The following is a 19413-nucleotide window of genomic DNA, read 5'->3' as shown; positions in this document are numbered from 1 at the left end:
GTGAGCTGAGATCGCACCATTGCACTCCAGCTTGGGTGACAAGAGCGAAACTCAGTCTCAAAAACAAACAAACAAAAAAAGGAAGGCTCGGCGCAGTGGCTCACACCTGTATGTAATCCCAGCACTTTGGGAGGCCGAGGTGTGACGAGGCCAGCCTGGCTAACACGGTGAAACCCCGTCTCTACTAAAAATACAAAAAATTAGGCGGGCGTGGTGGCACGCGCCTGTAGTCCCAGCTACTCGGAAGGCCGAGCCAGGAGAATCGCTTGAACCCGGGAGGTGGAGGTTGCAGTGAGCCAAGATCGTGCCATTGCACTCCAGACTGGGCGATAGAACGAAACGCCTTCTCAAAAAAAAAAAAAGGAAAAAAGCACATATTATTTTACTCAAATTCAATTTTGGGAAATCTTTTCTTTTTGTTTTTTGTTTTGTTTTGTTTTTGAGACGGAGTCTCGCTCGGTCACTTAGGCTGGAGTGCAGTGGCGCGATCTCCTCTCACTGAAGCCTCTGCCACCGGGGCTCAAGCGATCCTCCCCCCGCCTCAGCTGCGGAGTTGCTGGGACCACAGACGCGAACTACCACGCCTGGCTTTTTTTTTTTTTTATCTTGTATTTTTAGTCGAGATGGCGTTTCGCCGTGTTGCCCAGGCTGGTCTGGAACTCCTGGGCTCTAGCAATCCTCCAGCCTCGGACACAAAGCGCCCGGCCTGGGGAATCTTTTCTACAGAAATAAAAGTACTACTTCAAAAGGATGTTTATTTTTATTGTTGCGCTATTTGTCGGGGCTGAGAACGGAAAACAATCTAAACAATCTAAACTATTGAGGTGTCAAAAATATAAGTTATTGGTTTTTGGGGGGGTTTTTTTTGTTTTTTTTGAGACGGAGTCTCGCTCTGTCGCCCAGGCTGGAGTGCAGTGGCGCGATCTCCGCTCACCGCAAGCACCGCCTCCCGGGTTCACGCCATTCTCCTGCCTCAGCCTCCCGAGTAGCTGGGACTACAGGCGCCCGCCACCACGCCCGGCTAACATTTTTAGTACAGACGGGGTTTCACCGTGTTAGCCAGGATGATCTCCATCTCCTGACCTCGTGATCCGCCCGCCTCTGACTCCCAAAGTGCTGGGATTACAGGCGTGAGCTACCGCGCCCGGCCAAAAATACAAGTTTTACCTTTTTTATTGGCTTCAGGTAATGTCCATATGTTAAATGAAAACAACAAAAATCCAAATACAGAAACTCGTACATACAAGACTGGAAAATGAAGCTGTATTACCTGAAAGGAGCGGAGTGGTGATGGGGCAAGAGAGAATATTATCACGTTTTTCTTATTACATCTTGATAGCCTTTACAATTTGTATCACTTATGTAACAAAACAAACTCAGGTAAAACTGGGAGAATAAAGCTCTGAACCTATGAGTGTTTCCCTAAGTCTTTACACAATGAATATAGTAATGGCGCCACTAGTCGAGGGTGGTAGGAGCGGCGGAGACTCGGTAATATACTGGCCACGCCTACTCTGCCCTGCCAGTCTCTTCTCACTTGTGCCCCTGGAAGGCTCTGCCTTAACGCATGCGTAGTTCCCTTAGTTTTCGTCGCCTCTGAGGGGCGCCCCGCGGCTTTGGATTTGACCCCGTCAGGCTACCGTCGCGGTGACCGGAACGGCACTAAAGGTTTGCTTCCGGGCGTTTCTTTTGCTTCCCCTTCCCTCTTTCATGCTTCCTCCCCTCCCCCTCCTCCCTTATCCCTTCGCTTTCGCTCTTTTCCGTCGAGGCCGACCCCAGAGTTGTGAGTCTGGGGTCTGGTTGGTGAAAAAGAGCCCTTGAAGCTGGAAGACGGGAGGTGCGGGGAATACTGTTGAGTTATTTGGTGACCAAAGGCTTATCTGGGACGTTTTGTTTGTGGGAGGGGGTCGGGCGAGGGTGGGAAGGAAGTCTTCCCCAGAGGCGAACGGGGGCGGGGCTGAACTGGGTTTGCGAATGGGTAGGACGCACCCCTAGAATGGGTAGCACGGGGGTGGGCTGGTGTGTGGGCAAAGGAAAATGGAGGCGCTGAAAATCAGATTTTCTTTAACCGTTTGACTAAAAAAGCAGTTCACACGAATGTGTGAAGTATTTGGATTGTGGATATTAGGTACCCACGTTTTATTCCCAGGTTGCTTTACTTCTCTGTACTTTGGGGGAAACCTTTTTGCTGCAAGCTTTCGTGTGTTTGAATACCATAGACTTTTTAAAAACTAAAATTCCACATGGAAGCAAAGTAATATAAGGGGAACAAGTAATGAAAGAGAAAACACTGAGTTAGTGAGTTACAAATCAACTCCATCCCCAGGTGGGATTTTGTTTAAATTAGGCATAGCATACAAAGATTTATCACATTGTTAAGGAACACATATAGACCACAAAAATATCTTCTAGATTGGTTCTCTTAAGTATCCCAAAAGATTATTTTTAAAGTTTGATTTGTTTTGAGACAGGGTCTCACTTTGTCACCCAAGCTGGAATGCATGGCGCGAACATAGCTCACTACAGCAGCTACTCCTGGGCTCAAGCGATCCTCCCACTGCAGCCTCCTGAGTAGCTGGAACTAAAGGCATGCACCACCACACCTGGCTAATTTTTGTATTTTTTTGTAAAGACGAGTCTTGCCATGTTGCCCAGGCTGGTCTTGAACTCCTGCCCTCAAGCGACCCTCCTGCCTCGGCCTCTGAAAGTGCTGAGATTACAGGTGTAAGCCACTGTGCCAGCCCAAAACATTATTTTCAGTAGCTCTCTACTGCTTAATGAATGTTCTCCATGCCGTCTCAAACTTTTAAATCTTTTTCAGGAGTGTTAGCGTACAGCAGAAGATAAGAACTCTTAAAAATCTCAGCATCAGATTCTGGAGAATAGGGAGGGAGAACATGGAATATTTGAATAGAATAACAGGCAGCAGAGTAGGAATTAGTTTTATTAGGGAACTGAAATTCTCTATTGATTGATTGTAGTTATAAGGACTCCAATTTAATTTGTTTTCTGTTCCATGCAGAGGACAAAAGCATGTCTTCCCTTCCTGGGTGCATTGGTTTGGATGCAGCAACAGCTACAGTGGAGTCTGAAGAGATTGCAGAGCTGCAACAGGCAGTGGTTGAGGAACTGGGTATCTCTATGGAGGAACTTCGGCATTTCATCGATGAGGAACTGGAGAAGATGGATTGTGTACAGCAACGCAAGAAGCAGCTAGCAGAGTTAGAGACGTGGGTAATACAGAAAGAATCTGAGGTGGCTCACGTTGACCAACTCTTTGATGATGCATCCAGGTGAGAACTCCATGGAAAATAGAAGGAAATCTCTCCATTGGGAGATGTTTTTAGAGAATAATTGTTCATGACATTGAACCAAGCATTTTATTTTATGTTTTGAGACGGAGTCTCGCTCTGTCACCCAAGCTAGAGTGCAGTGGAGTGATCCTGGCTCACTGCAACCTCCACCTCTCGGGTTCAAGTGATTCTCCCACCTCCGCCTCCCGAGTAGCTGGGATTATAGGCATCCGCCACCACACCCAGCTAATTTTTTATATTTTTAGTAGAGACAGGGTTTCACCATGTTGGCCAGGCTGTGTACCAAGAATTTTATACTTTATGAAGTACAGATGTTTAGAACCTTACTCTTCCTCAAAGTTTATGGTCAAAAATCTGACCTTACAATCAGCCGTAAATATAATTTTCATCTGTCAGCAGCTAATACATGATCAGCAGTAAGGGAGTCCAAGTCTTAAGTCCTTTCCCCTTCTTCCTCCTGTGCTCTATCTTAGAACAATTGCTTCATTTCCCTAGTAAGATCATCCAGGGAGTGAGGATTGTAAAGAATTTCTGTCTTACGTAACTCTGAAGCATTAGTAAGTTCCCATACCCCCAAAAGATTTGTTTCTGGTGCTCTAGTTGTCACTTAGAATACATTGTTTTTAAATTTATTATACTTTAAGTTCTAGGGTATATGTGCACAACATGCAGGTTTATTACATATGTATACATGTGCCATGTTGGTGTCACTTACATTAGGTCTATCTCCTAATACTATCCCTCCCCCTTCCCCCCACCCCACGACAGGCCCCAGTATGTGACGTTCCCCATCCTGTGTCCAGGTGTTCTCATTGTTCAATTCCCACCTATGAATGAGAACATGCGGTGTTTGGTTTTCTGTCCTTGCGATAGTTTGCTCAGAATAATGGTTTCCAGCTTCATCCATGTCCCTACAAAGGACATGAACTCATCCTTTTTTATGGCTGCATAGTATTCCATGGTGTATATGTGCCACATTTTCTTAATCCAGTCTATCATTGATGGACATTTGGGTTGGTTCCAAGTCTTTGCTATTGTGGATAGTGCCGCAATAAACATACGTGTGCATGTGTCTTTATAGCAGCATGATTTATAATCCTTTGGGTATATACCCAGTAATGGGATTGCTGGGTCAAATGGTATTTCTAGTTCTAGATCCTTGAGGAATCGCCACACTGTCTTCCACAATGGTTGAACAAGTTTACAGTCCCACCAACAGTGTAAAAGTGTTCCTGTTTCTCTACATCCTCTCCAGCACCTGTTGTTTCCTGACTTTTTAATGATCGCCATTCTAACTGGTGTGAGATGGTATCTCATTGTGGTTTTGATTTGCATTTCTCTGATGGCCACTGATAATGAGCATTTTTTCATGTTTTTTTTTTTTTTTTTTTTAAGACAGAGACTTGCTCTGTCTCACCCAGGCTGGAGTACAGTGACGTGATCTCGGCTCACCGCAGCCTCCGCCTCCTGAGTTCAAGCAGCTCTCCTGTCTCAGCCTCCGGAGTAGCTGCGTGTGCCACCACACCCGGCTAATTTTTGTATTTTTAGTAGAGATGGGGTTTTACCATGTCGGCCAGACTGGGGAGGTCAAATTCCTGACCTCAAGTGATCTACCTGCCTCAGCCTCCCAAATTGCTGGGATTGCAGGTGTGAGCCACCACTGCCAGCCAGGATACATTTTCAGATAACAGCAAGGTAAATAATGAGGTAAGGGTGAAAGTACTGTACTTTGGGCTTACTTTGGATTTTTGAGGAACTAGTCTGGAAACTAAACCACTATTTAAAACATTTTTCTATAGAAAAAGCATTCTAAATTCTAAACAGAGACACTTTGGAATGTGGCCCATTTAAATTGAGGACTGTCTATCCTTAAATATATATACATCGTAATGGATTCTATATCTCTTAATTCCTCTACTGGCTTTGACCTTTTCTGCATGTGTTCCAATATTAGGGCAGTGACTAATTGTGAGTCTTTGGTGAAGGACTTCTACTCCAAGCTGGGACTACAATACCGGGACAGTAGCTCTGAGGACGAATCTTCCCGGCCTACAGAAATAATTGAGATTCCTGATGAAGATGATGATGTCCTCAGTATTGATTCAGGTAAGGGATGAGCTTTGGATAGGAGAGTCTCAGGACTGAAGTTGAAACACTGGAAGATGAGCAAATAGAAGATAATAGAAGAGAGGAGAAACCATTGTCACTAACTCCATATTTCAAACTGCCTGAGTTGGCTATTAAAGAAAAAAATGCAACATTGTTAGTATCATAGATGTTCCCTATGTGCTACACCCTGATTGTATTACTTTGCTTTCCTCATTCTGTGTAACCCCTATTTTGGGGTATTCCATCAAATAGTGGAATTGCCAGGACTTATAGTAAGTGTATGTTCTGTTATTAGAATATAAAAAATACAGTTGGTTTTTGTGTATTGATCTTGTAGCCCGCAACCTCATTAAACTCACATAGTTCTAGAAGCTTTTTGTTGATTCCTTAGGATATTCTTTTTTTTTTTTTTTTTTGAGATGGAGTCTTGCTCTGTTGCCCAGGCTGGAGTGCAGTGGCGCAATCTCAGCTCACTGCAACCTCCGCCTCCTGGGTTCAAGCAGTTCTCTGCTTCGACCTCCCAACTAGCTGGGATTACAGGCAAACCCCCTGCCCCACCACCACACCCAGCTATTTTTTGTATTTTTAGTAGAGACAGGGTTTCATCATCTTGGCCAGGCTGGTCTTGAACTCCTGACCTTGTGATCCACCTGCCTTGGCCTCCCAAAGTGCTGGGATTACAGGCATGAGCCGCTGCACCCAGCCAATTCCTTAGGTTTTTCTAAAACTAATTCATGCAAGTAAAGTCTGTTTTACTTCTTCTTTTCTACCCTGGATAGCTTTTCTTTTTCTTTTCTTATTGTACTCACTAAAACCTTCAGTACAGTGTTGAATAAGTTTTAACAGCAGGCCAGGTACAGTGGCTCATACCTGTAATCCCAGCACTTTGGGAGGTTGAGGTGGGAGGATCCCCTGATCCCAGGAATTTGAGACCAGCCTGGCCAACATAGCAAGACCTCATCTCTACTAAAAATAAAAAAATTAGCCAGGCATGGTGGTGCACCCCAGTAATCCCAGCTACTTGGGAGGCTGAGGTGGAAGGATCTCTTAAGCATAGGAAGTTGAGGCTGCAGTGAGCTGTGATTGTGCCACTGCACTCCAGCCTGGGTGACAAAGCAAGACTCTTGTCTTCAAAAAAAAAAAAAAAAAAAAAAAAAGGTTTCAAGAACAGGACATCCTGGCCAGGCGTGGTGGCTCACGCCTGTAATCCCAGCACTTTGGGAGGCTGAGGAGGGCGGATCATGAGGTCAGGAGATCCAGACCATCCTGGCTAACACGGTGAAACCCCATCTCTACTAAAAATACAAAAAATTAGCTGGGCGTGGCGGCGGGCGCATGTAGTCCCAGCTACTTGGGAGGCTGAGGCAGAAGAATGGCGTGAACCCAGGAGGTGGAGCTTGCAGTGAACAGAAACCACGCTACTGCACTCCAGCCTGGGCGACAGAGTGAGACTCCGTCTCACCAAAAAAAAAAAAAAAAAAACAGACATCCTTTTCTTCTTCCTGATGTTGATATGAAAGCATTTGGTGTTTAACCATTAATTATGTTAGCAGTAGGTTTTCTATAGATGTCATTTATTAAATTAAAGGAATCCCCTTCTAATCCTAGTTTGAGAGATTTTATCATAGCCTAATTGGATTTTGGATTTTGTCAGCTTTTTCTGTATCATTCTCCTATGTTCCTTTTGTCTTTTATCATATTAAGAATGTATTACAGTAGTTGTTTTTTTAGATGTTAAACCAACCTTGCATTCCTGGAGTAAACCAGCCTTGGTCTTGATGTATAATTCTTTTTATATGTTGCTGGATTGGATTTGCTGATTTAAAAAAAAAAAGATCTTGGCTGGATGCTGTGACTCATGCCTGAAATCCCAGCACCTTGGGAGGCCGAGTTGGGCAGATTGCTTGAGCCCAGGAGTTCAAGACTAGCCTGGGCAACATGGTGAAACCCCTTCTCTAATTTTTTTTTTGAAAAAAAAAAAAGAAAGAAAAAAATTTTTACATCTGTTTCATGAGGGCTATTGGTTTATAGTTCTGTTGTGGTGTCCTTGTTTGGCTTTGGTAGCAGGGTAATATAGGCCTTGTAAATGAGTTGAGAAGTGTTCCCTCCTCTGAGTTTGTATGGAATGATATTTCTTCCTAAAAAGTTTGATAAATTCAGTGCTGAGGCCATTTAGGCTTGGACTTTTCTTTGTGGATTTTTAAAATCTTTTATTTTGGAATAATTTTAGATTTATAGAAAAATTGAAAAAGTAATAGAGTTCCTATATATCCCTCATCTAGTACATATGTCAAAACTAAGAAGCAAACATTGGTATATTACTTTTATATAAACTTCAGGCTTTATTCAGCTTCTGGACTTTTTCTGTTCCATGATCTAATCCAGGATATCACATTAAATATATTTCCAGTGTGATGTTTATTTTCTTCCTTTTACTTACTGGGTTTGATTTGTTCTTCTTTTTCTAGCCTCTCAAAGTGGAAGCTTACAGGATTGATTTTAGACCTTTCTTCCTTTCTAATATAAGCTCTAAAGCTATTTATTTCCCCGTAAGCATTGCTTTGCTGCATCTCATAAATTTTTTTCCATACAATGTCACTCTCAGGATATCATACTTTTTTTATGTTGTGTTTTCAGCTTCATTAAACTTGGCATCATTTTTAATTTTCCTTGTGGTTGTTTGATTTCTAAATATTTGGGGGTTTTTTGATATCTTTCTGTTGTTAATTTTTAAGTAATTTTATTGTGTTCAGAGAATATACTTTGTATAATTTTAGTCTTGTTGAATGAATGAATGAATGAATGAATTGATTGATTGACAAGGTCTCACTCTGTTCCCCAGGCTGGAGTGTGATAGCATGATCATAGTTCACTGCAGCCTCAACCTCCTGGGCTCAAGTGATCCTCCCACGTCAGCCTCCTGAGTAGCTGGAACTAAAAGTGCATGCCACCACGCCCAGCTAACTTTTTTTTTTGTAGTAGAGATAAGGTCTCACTATGTTGCCCAGGCTGGTCTCGAACTCCTGAGCTCAGGCAATCCTCCTGCCTTGGCCTCCCAAGGTGCTGGGATTATAGGCCTTAGCTACCATGCCTGGCCTATTTTGTCTTTTTTTTTTTTTTTTTTTTGAGACAGTCTTGCTCCATTGCCCTGGCTGAAGTGCAGTGGCATGATCTCACTGCAACTTCTGCTCACTGCAACCTTTGCCTCCTGGGTTCAAGCAATTCTCCTGTCTCAGCTTCCTGAGTAGCTGGGACCACAGGCACGTGCCATCACACCCAGCTAATTTTTGTACTTTTAGTAGAGACAGGATTTCTCTGTGTTGGCCAGTCTTGTCTTAAACTTCTGACCTTAGGTGATCTGTCCACCTAAGCCTCTCAAAGTGCTAGAATTACAGGCGTGAGCCACTGTGCCTAGCCCTGTTTCTTCTTTGTTGCCTTCTTAAAGTCAAACAAACATTTCAGAAAACCACTGTCATTATTCTGATTTTTCTTTTTCTGTTTTTTTTTTTTTTTTTTTTTTTTTGAGATGGAGTTTTCGCTCTTGTTGTCTAGGCTGGAGTGCAATGGCAGGATCTCTGCTCACTGCAACCTCTGCCTCCCGGGTTCAAGCGATTCTCCTGCCTCAGCCTCCTAAGTAGCTGGGATTACAGGCATGCACCACCATGCCTGGCTAATTTTGTATTTTTAGTAGAGACAGGGTTTCTCCATGTTGGTCAGATTGATCTCAAGCTCCCAACCTCAGGTGATCCACCTGCTTCGGCTTCCCAAAGTGCTAGGATTACAGGAGTGAGCCACCACACCCGGCTCCTGATTTTTCTTTTTTTTAGCTTTCATAAAAGGGGTTGCATCTGTACCTAATCATAATCTATTACAAATTAATACTGACTTAATTCTGGTAAAAATACAGCCATTTTGGCCGGGCGCGGTGGCTGACGCCTGTAATCCCAGCACTTTGGGAGGCTGAGACGGGCAGATCACGAGGTCAGGAGATCGAAACCATCCCGGCTAACACGGTGAAACCCCGTCTCTACTAAAAATACAAAAAAATTAGCTGGGCGTAGTGGCGGGCACCTGTAGTCCCAGCTACTTGGGAGGCTGAGGCAGGAGAATGGCGTGAACCTGGGAGGCGGAGCTTGCAGTGAGTCAAGATCGCACCGCTGCACTCCAGCCTGGGGGACAGAGCGAGACTCCATCTCAAAAAATATATATATATACATAGCCACTTTGCACCAGCATACTTCTACTTTCACTCTCTTCCTGTGTGATACTATTGTCAAATATATTATAGCTACACGTTTAAAGCCAATAATCTAGTGTTATAATTACTGCTTTAAGCAGTCTCATGTTTAAAGAAGGTAAGGGAAGAAAAGAAAAATATGTATTTACCCAGATGTTTATCACTTCTGTTGCTCTTCATTCCTTCCTGTGGATCTGAGTTATCATCCAGTGTCATGTTTTTCCAGCCAGACGGTTTCCTTTAATATTTCTTGCAGTACAGTTCTGCTGACAGTGGATTCCCTCAATCTTCGTTTACCCAGGATATAGAATTTTTTTTTTTTTTTTTTTTTTTTTTTTTTTTTGTGACAGAGCTTTACTCTTGTTGCCCAGGCTGGAGTGCAGTGGTGAGATCTCAGCTCACTGCATCCTCCACCTTCCAGGTTCAAGCAATTCTCCTGCCTCAGCCTCCCAAGTAGTTGGGACTACAGGCGTGCACCACCACGCCCGGCTAATTTTGTCTTTTTAGTAGAGACAGGGTTTTATCATGTAGTTCAGGCTGGTCTCAAACTCCTGGCCTCAGGTGATCCACACGCCTTGGCCTCCCAAAGTACTGGGATTACAGGCGTGAGCCACTGTGCCCGGCCCCACCTGGGATATAGAATTCTTGATTGACAGAGTTTTCTTTCAGTACTTCAAATACGCCATCCCTGTGCCCTCTGGCCTCTATTATTTTTGATGGAAAGTCAGATGAAATTATTTTTGTATCATGTATATGAGTCAGTTTTGTCTTGCTGGTTTTAAGGTTTTCTTTTTGTCTTCTGGTGTTAGTTTGACTGGGATGTATCCAAGTTCTTTCTTAATCCTACTTGAGGTCCATTTAACTTCTTGGGTATGTAGATTCAAGTTTTTCACCAAATTTGGAAGTATTTCATCTGTTATTTCTTCATGTTTTTTTTTTCTGTTCCCTTTTGTCTCTCCCTGCTTTCCACATATATGGTGGAATGCTTGACATTCATCTTTTCACAAGTCTCTGAAGCTTTGTTCATTTTTCTTCAATTTTCTCTCTGTGCTTTGGATTGGATAATTTCTCTATATGGGTATCTATATATTCTAGTTCATTGACTCCTGTTGTGACTCTGCCACTTAGCCCCTCTAATATGTATTTCATTTCAGTTTTTGCATTTTCAACTCTGGAATTTCTATTTGGTTCCTTATTTCATAGTTTCAGTTTCTCTTGAGATTCTCTTGTTGATTAAGTATTAGTATATTTTCATTTAACCTTTTAACTTAATTTCCTATCGTTCTTTGAGCATATTTATAAATCCAGTATCTGGGATCACTCAGAGTCAGTTTTATTGACAGGGTTTTTTGTCTTGAGTGTAGGTCACACTTTCATGTTTCTTTGCATGTCTCTTATCTTTTTGTTGAATATTGACTTTTAGATAATCTAGCAACTCTGAGTTTTAATTTATTTTCCTGAGAGTTCCATATCCTAGTTATTCTTTTCCTTTTTTTGAGACGGAGTCTTGCTCTGTCGCCCAGGCTGGAGTGCAATGGCGCGATCTCGGCTCACTGCAAGCTCCACTTCCCGGGTTCACACCATTCTCCTGCCTCAGCCTCCCGAGTAGCTGGGACTACAGGTGCCCGCCACCATGCCCGGCTAATTTTTTTCTATTTTTTTAGTAGAGACAGGGTTTCACCATGTTAGCCAGGATGGTCTCGATCTCCTGACCTCGTAATCTGCCCGTCTCGGCCTCCCAAAGTGCTGGGATTACAGGCGTGAGCCACCCTGTAGGCCTCTGTTCAGTTTTTTTATTTTAACTTTTAATTTTTTAGCTTGGCTTCCAAGTATTGACTTTTTTATTTCTATTTTTTGGAATAGTTTAGCTAGTGAGGCGAATGCATTCAGAGTTACATTTAGTTTTGACGTCTCCCTTGGCTTTGACTTCTTCAACACTGTGTTGATGCATGATGATTAGCTTATTTGCTTTTTGCAGCATGGTATTCCATTGTATGAATATGCCACAGTTTATCAGTTTTCCTGATTGTGGACATTGATTTACATTTTTTGAGATTACAGATAACACTACTGCAAATATTCTTGTACATGTCTCCTGATGCACATGTGCAGGAGTCTTTTTAGTGTATATACTGTAAGAGAGTCACTAGTTCTTAGGATATAGAAACCTCAACTTTATTTGATATATATTTTTTTAGACAGTATCTCACTCTGTAACCCAGGCTGGAGCACAGTAGTGCTATCATAGCTCACTTCGACTTCAGCCTCCCAAGTAGCTGAGACTACAGGCACGTGCCACCACGCCTGCCTGATTTAAAAAAAAAAAAAATTTGTAGGTTGCTCACAGTGGCTCACACCTGTAATCTCAGCACTTTGGGAGGCCGAGGCGGGTGGATCGCCTGAGGTCAGGAGTTCGAGACCAGCCTGGCCAGTATGGCGAAATCCCATCTCTACTAAAAATACAAAAATTAGCTGGGTATGGTGGTGGGTGCCTGTAATCCCAGCTACTGGGGAGGCAGCGGCACAAGAATTGCTTGAACCCGGGAGGCGGAGGTTGCTGTGAGCCAAGATTGGGCCACCGCACTCCAGCCTGGATGACAGAGTAAGAATCTGTCTCAAAGAAAAAATATATGTATATATATATATAGTATTACCACCCAAGGGATTATTACACAGCCACTAAAAAAAAAAAGAAAAAAAAAAGACAAACATAGGTGAACGTTGAGGACATTATGCTAAGTGAAATAAGCCAGTCACAAAACGACAAATGATTTCACTTAGATGAGATATCTAGCATTCAGTGGTGGCTGCCAGGGGCTGGAGGTAGGGGAAAATGGGGAGTGTTTAATAGGTACAGAGTTTCAGTTTTGCAAGATGAAGAGAGTTCTGGAAATGGATGGTGGTTATGGTTGCACAACAATATAAATATACTTAATACCACTGAATTGTACACTTAAAAATGATTAGAGTCAGGTGTTGGGTTTTGCTAATGGTCCTGGCTACTCAGGAGGTTGAGGCAGGTGGATCATTTAAACCCAGGAGTTCAAGGCCAGCCTGGGCAACATAACGAGAACCTGTCTCTTTAAAAAGACAATAACAAATGTTGACAAGGATATGGAGGAATTGAAAACCTCATAAATTGCTTATGGAAATATAAAATGCTATAGCCACTTTGGAAAATAGTCTTTTGGTTCCTCAAAAGGTTAAACATAGAATTACCATAACCCACCCACTGCTGGCCATATACCCAAGAGAAATGAGAACATTTGTTGATGTAAAAACTGATAAATGAATGTTCATATCAGCATTATTCATAATAGGCAAAAGTAGAAACAGCCCAAATGTTTATCAGCTGATGAATGGATAAACCAAATGTGGTATACACATACACCCATGTATTGACTGCTATAAAATATTATTCAGCCATAAAAAGGAATGAAGGGGCCAGTCACGGTGGCTCATGCCTGTAATCCTAGCACTTTGGGAGGCTGAGGTGGGTGGATCACGAAGTCAGGAGTTGGAGACCAGCCTCGCCAATATGGCTGTCTCTACTAAAAATACAAAATTTAGCTGGGTGTGGTGGCGCGCGCCTGTAATCCCAGCTACTGATGAGACTGAGCCAGAAGAATCACTTGAACCCAGGAGGTGGAGGTTGCAGTGAGTTGAGATCACACTACTGCACTCCAGTCTGGCGACAGAGCAAGATTCCATCTCAAAAAAAAAAAAAAAGGAATGAAGTACTGATACATGGTACAACATAGATGAACCTTGTTTGAGGAACCGCATATTACATGATTCTCTTTATATGAGATGTTCAGAATAGGCAAATCCATAGAGACAGAAAGTAAATTTGTGATTGCCAGAGTTTGGGGGAGGGAGGAATGAGAAATGACTGCTATAGGTATGAGGAAATTTTTGGAGTGATGAAATTTTTCATCACTCCAGAATTTGATAGTGATGTTAGTTTAATTACCAAAAACCACTGAATTACACTTATTTTTTCTTGTTTTTTTGAGACAGAGTCTCGCTCTGTAGCCCAGGCTGGAGTGCAGTGGCACGATCTCAGCTCACTGCAACCTCCGCCTCCCAGGTCCCGGTTCAAGTAATTCTCCTGCCTCAGCCTCCCGAGTAGCTGGGATAACAGGCACGTGCCACCATGCCCAGCTAATTTTTGTATTTTTAGTAGAGATGGGGTTTCACCATGTTGGCCAGGCTGGTCTGGAATTCCTGACCTCAGGTGATCTGCCCACCTTGGCCTCCCAAAGTGCTGGGATTATAGGCTTGAGCCACCACCATCGGCCTACACGTTTTATTTTTATCCTACTTTTTTTTTTTTTTTTTTTTTTTTTGAGACGGGGTCTTACTCTGTCACCTGTAGTCCCAGCTGCTTTGGAGGTTGAGGCAGGTGAATCGCTTGAACCCGAGAGGCAGAGGTTGCGGTGAGCCTAGATCACGCCACTGCACTCCACTGGTCTTACACTGCACCAAGCTGGAGTGCAATGGTGCAGTCTTGGCTCACTGCAACCTCCGCCTCCTTGGTTCAAGCAATTTTCTTGCCTCAGCTTCTCGTGAAGCCATGTAGCTGGGATTACAGGTGCCTGCTACCACGCTTGGCTAATTTTTGTGTTTTTAATAGAGAAGGGGTTTGGTTTCACCATGTTGCCCAGGCTGGTCTGGAACTCCTGACATTAGGTGATCCACCCACCTCAGCCTCCCAAAGTGCTAGGGGTACAGGTGTGAGCCACTGCACCCAGCATTTTTTTTTTTTTTTTTTTTTTTTTTGGTAAAGACAGGGTTTTGCTGTGTTGTTCAGCCTTGAACTATACATTTTTATTTTTTATTATTATTGTTTTTTGAGCCAGAGTCTCGTTCTGTCAACCAGGCTGGAGTGCAGTGGTGCAGTCTCAGCTCATTGCAGCCTCTGCCTCCCGGATTCCAGCACTTCTGCCTCAGCTGCCCAAGTAGCTGGGATTACAGGCATGTGCCACCATGCCCATCTAATTTTTGTATTTTTAGTAGAAACGGGGTTTCACCATGTTGACCAGGCTGATCTCAAACTCCTGACCTCAGGTGATCCACCCACCTTGGCCTTCCAAAGTGCTGGGATTACAGGCATGAGCCACTGCGCCTGGCCTAATTTTTTTTTTTAAGAGACAGGCTCTTGTTATGTTGCCCAGGCTAGTCTTGAACTCGCCTCAGTCGGTCCTCCCACCTAAGCCTTCCAAGTAGCAGGGATTACAGGTGTGAGCCACCACACCTGGCTATTTACTTTGTGTCTTTCCAGACCCTTTTGAGTACTTTATATTTGTGTGTATACCTATATCAAGATTATTTTCAGTTATTGTTGATAATGCTCCCATAATAATGCTTTTGAGTAAGTTAGTTCTTAATTTCCCAGAAGTTCCTCTGTGTAAGTCTCTGACACTCATTAGAGTTCTTCTCGTCCATAGGTGATGCTGGGAGCAGAACTCCAAAAGACCAGAAGGTAAGTTAGGATGGTAAGGGAAGGGTGAGAGATAAGAATATGAAAATAGGATAATTTTTTGGCCTAACCATTTAATCAGTTTAGCTTTCAGTATCTAATCATTCACCCTGTGATCAGCCCTTTGCGTTGCAGTCCTCTGATTGATGCTGTAAGAATTCAAAAAGAGGTTAGCAAAAAATGCTTTCACTAGAAAGGAGTGTTGTATGAAAGTGGAATTTAGCAGTGTTTGCTAGGTAAATTAATCAAGAAAAGCTTCCTAACATTGAAACTTTGATTTTTGAACTAGGTTTCTAAGCAAGGGCAGCTTTGGGCTGGGCACATTGGCTCACGACTGTAATCCCAGCACTTTGGGAGTTTCAGGTGGGTGGATCACCTGAGGTCAGGAGTTCAAGACCAGCCTGGCCAAAATGGCGAAACCCCATCTCTACTAAAAAAATACAAAAATTAGCTGGGCATGGTGGTGCATGCCTGTAATCCCAGCTGCTTGGGAGGCTGAGACAGGAGAATCAGTGGAACCCAGGAGGCAGAGGTTGCAATGAGCTGAGATCGCACCACCACACTCTAGCCTGGGGGACAGAGCAAGACTCTGTCTCAGAAAAAAAAAAAAAGAAAGAGGCTAGGCGTGGTGGCTTACGCCTGTAATCCCAGCACTTTGGGAGGCTGAGGCAGGTGGATCACCTTAGGTCGGCAGTTCGAGAGCAGCCTAACCATGGAGAAACCCCATCTCTACTAAAAACACAAAATTAGGCTGGGCACGGTGGCTCACGCCTGTAATCCCAGGACTTTGGGAGGCTGAGGCGGGTGGAACACGAGGTCAGGAGTTTGAGACCAGCCTGGCCAACATAGCGAAACCCTGTCTCTACTAAAAATACAAAAATTAGCTGGGCATGGTGGCATGTGCCTGTAGTCCCAGCTGCTTTGGAGGTTGAGACAGGTGAATCGCTTGAACCCGAGAGGCAGAGGTTGCGGTGAACCTAAATCATGCCATTGCACTCCAGGCTGGGCAACAGAGCCAGACTCCATCTCAAAAAAAAAAAAATTAGCCGGGCATGGTGGCGCATGCTTGTAATTCCAGCTACTCCGGAGGCTGAGGCAGAATCGCTTGAACCCAGGAAGTGGAGGTTATGGTGAGCCGAGATTGTGCCATTGCACTCCAGCCTGGGCAACAATAGCTAAACTCCATATCAAAAAAAAAAAAAAAAGAGTAAGGGCAGCTTTGCCAGATAAAGTAACCATAAGCTTCCAAACATAACTCACTCCATTTTGTTTTGTGAAATACAAGTTGTTTCTTATTCTGAAGTTATTTGTAACCCATGCTACTGTTTCAAAACTTGTTTTCCTCATCCCCTTTTCTACAGCTCCGTGAAGCTATGGCTGCCTTAAGAAAGTCAGCTCAAGATGTTCAGAAGTTCATGGATGCTGTCAACAAGAAGAGCAGTTCCCAGGATCTGCATAAAGGTTAGGGTCAAGAAATACCTGGGTACAGATGGGAGGTGAATTCTTACAGAGATTTTGTCTTAAGTCTTATGTCTGCTAATTGTTCGTGACATGCCAGACTCAGTATCCTTAGTAGTTATGAAATCCCAGTTACATTGATGGTGATTTTTCCAGTCTGTGATGGTTTTATCTCAATACCTCTTTAGTGTCCTACATTTAGGCTGTCTCCATCCTCATGACTGCTTCCAGGTGGAGATTAGGGAGAACAGAATCACTCAGACTCTTGTTACAAAAAGGTTTGAGGCCAGGTGTGGTGGCTCATATCTGTAATTCTAGCAGCTTTGGGAGGCTGAGGCAGGAGGATCACTTTAGGCCCAGCATTAAAGACCAGCCTCGGCAACATAGTGAAACCCTATCTCTACAAAAAAAAAATGTTTAAAAATTCTCCAGATGGGCCAGGCACAGTGGCTCACACCTGTAATCCCAGCACTTCGGGAGGCCGAGGTGGGTGGATCACAAGGTCAGGAGTTCGACACCAGCCTGACCAACATGGTGAAACTCTGTCTCTATTAAAAATACAAAAATTAGCCAGGCGTGGTGGCGCACGCCTGTAATCTCAGCTACTCAGGAGCCCAAGGCAGGAGAATCGCTTGAACCCGGAAGGTGAAGGTTGCAGTGAGCCGAGATCATGCCACTGCACTCCAGCCTGGGCAACAGAACGAGACTCCATCTCAAAAAAAAAAAAAAAATTGGCCGGGCACAGTGGCTCATGCCTATAATCCCAGCACTTTGGGAGACCGAGGCAGGCGGATCATGAGGTCAAAAGATAGAGACCATCCTGGCTAACATGGTGAAACTCCGTCTCTACTAAAAATATAAAAATTAGCTGGGTGTAGTGGTGCCACCTTGCGCGCCTGTAGTCCCAGCTACTCGGGAGGCTGAGGCAGGAGAATCGCTGGAACCCAGGGAGGCGGAGGTTCCAGTGAGCCAAGATCGCACCACTGCACTCCAGCCTGGTGACAGAGTGAGACTCCATCTCAAAAAAAAAAAAAAAAATTACCCCACTTTCCCTAATTACCATAGTACCCTCTTTACCTTCCCGTTCTCTACCGAATCTATGTCATAACTCTTGAGAATAACTTTGCTTCTTCTATAGGAACCTTGAGTCAGATGTCTGGAGAACTAAGCAAAGATGGTGACCTGATAGTCAGCATGCGAATTCTGGGCAAGAAGAGAACTAAGACTTGGCACAAAGGCACCCTTATTGCCATCCAGACAGTTGGTATGTGCAAACTTGGAGGAACCACTCCTGAAAGGCAACCTGCACCCTCCACTGCTGATTGTTTCTTTTCCCCATAACCTTCCCATTTGTCTCTCACATAGCAGCCTGGATTTATACAGAAACTGGCAGTTTTTAAAAAGATTTATCTTTCCCTTTTACTCAGGGCCAGGGAAGAAATACAAGGTGAAATTTGACAACAAAGGAAAGAGTCTACTGTCGGGGAACCATATTGCCTATGATTACCACCCTCCTGCTGACAAGCTGTATGTGGGCAGTCGGGTGGTCGCCAAATACAAAGATGGGAATCAGGTCTGGCTCTATGCTGGCATTGTAGCTGAGACACCAAACGTCAAAAACAAGCTCAGGTACCTGGACAGAGGACTGTAAAGGGGTAGAGGCTGGGAGCACAGCACCTGCCCTGTTCGTGCCATAGACCAGATACCACAATTAGCTTTTGTCTTCTTAGTCCCCAGTGGACTGAAACCCTTACTCTTTCTTTACCACAGGAGTCATGTGGGTGATTCTTTCTTCCTCTTTCTCCTCCTGTTTTTTTTTTTCCTTTTCTTTCCTCAAAGAGAAAACTAGGAAGAGAATAATGAGGATTGATTAATGGTCAGGGGAATACAATTCACACAGAAGAAAGAAATGGAGATTAAATGGTTATTGGCAGCATAGGAATCTGATAGAGGAAAAAGAATATATGTTTTTTGGCCGGGCCCAGTGTCTCATGCCTGTAATCTTAGCACTTTGGGAGGCCAAGGCAAGTGAATCACCTGAGGTCAGGAGTTCGAGACCAGCTTGGCCAACTGGTGAAACCCTGTCTCTACTAAAAATACAAAAATTAGCTGGGTGTGGTGGCGCATGCCTGTAATCCCAGCTACTTGGGAGGCTGAGGCAGGAGAATTCCTTGAACCTGGGAGGCAGTGGTTGCCATGAGCCGAGATTGCACCACTGCACCCCAGCCTGGGCGACAGAAGGAGACTCCGTCTCAAAAATATTTATATGTATATGTGTTTTTTTAAAAGTAGGGAGGTATTGGTTAAATTAAGGGAGAACTCCTAACTCTCAAGTTGAGAAGAAAGAAAAACAGGAAGAAAGTAGTGGACTGGATTGTCTTCCCTGGAGTGCATCGTGTTGTGATCCAGAGAAGTAGAAGCTATGATAAAATAATTTCTGTGGATCATGTTAAATATCATAACCCCCAGATCTTTCTGCTGTCACTCTTCTTTTATAGGTTTCTCATTTTCTTTGATGATGGCTATGCTTCCTATGTCACACAGTCGGAACTGTATCCCATTTGCCGGCCACGTGAGTGTTTCTCCCTTATTCCTTAGCTCAGTTTTCTCCTTTACCTTGTATTTCTTCTTAGGACATCCAGTTGAAAAGCCCTAGTGTTTTTGGTATTTCAGTCTCAAAGAGCATAAGTTTGGTTGATGTCTTCTGCTCCCAAAGGTCAGTTTGCTCCCAAAAGAGATACAGTTTTATTGTTCATCTCTAGGACTGGGTCTTTGTAGACAAAGAGTGAGACACTAGAAGATCATGAATGGCC

General features: G+C 43.7%; 1 protein-coding gene across 18 annotated transcripts in view; it reads left to right on the top strand.

The window, feature by feature from the left end:
- Positions 1-941: 941 nt before the first annotated feature.
- SETDB1 (SET domain bifurcated histone lysine methyltransferase 1) overlaps positions 942-19413 on the top strand; it is a 38967-nt gene continuing 20495 nt past the window's right edge. For 8 of the 18 annotated variants that reach the window (XR_010158316.1, XR_010158314.1, XR_010158315.1 and 5 more), the window contains exons 1-8: positions 1650-1837; positions 3023-3293; positions 5269-5420; positions 15111-15145; positions 16504-16603; positions 17739-17864; positions 18028-18229; positions 19099-19172. Coding sequence is in view for 12 of the 18 variants with exons in the window: in XM_016926699.3 (XP_016782188.2) it covers positions 3034-3293; positions 5269-5420; positions 15111-15145; positions 16504-16603; positions 17739-17864; positions 18028-18229; positions 19099-19172 (949 nt within the window). In the remaining 6 variants the exon portion in view is untranslated. Of the gene's footprint in view, positions 1865-3022; positions 3294-5268; positions 5421-15110; positions 15146-16503; positions 16604-17738; positions 17865-18027; positions 18230-19098; positions 19173-19413 lie in introns of all 18 variants that reach the window. The other 10 variants (XM_063813855.1, XM_054670732.2, XR_010158318.1 and 7 more) reach the window with 8 other exon arrangements.

This window comes from Pan troglodytes, chromosome 1, assembly GCF_028858775.2.
Source record: "Pan troglodytes isolate AG18354 chromosome 1, NHGRI_mPanTro3-v2.0_pri, whole genome shotgun sequence".
Classification (NCBI taxonomy): Eukaryota; Metazoa; Chordata; class Mammalia; order Primates; family Hominidae; genus Pan; species Pan troglodytes.
The sequence above is the reverse complement of the archived record's forward strand: the minus strand, read 5'-3'. Positions and strand labels throughout refer to the sequence as shown.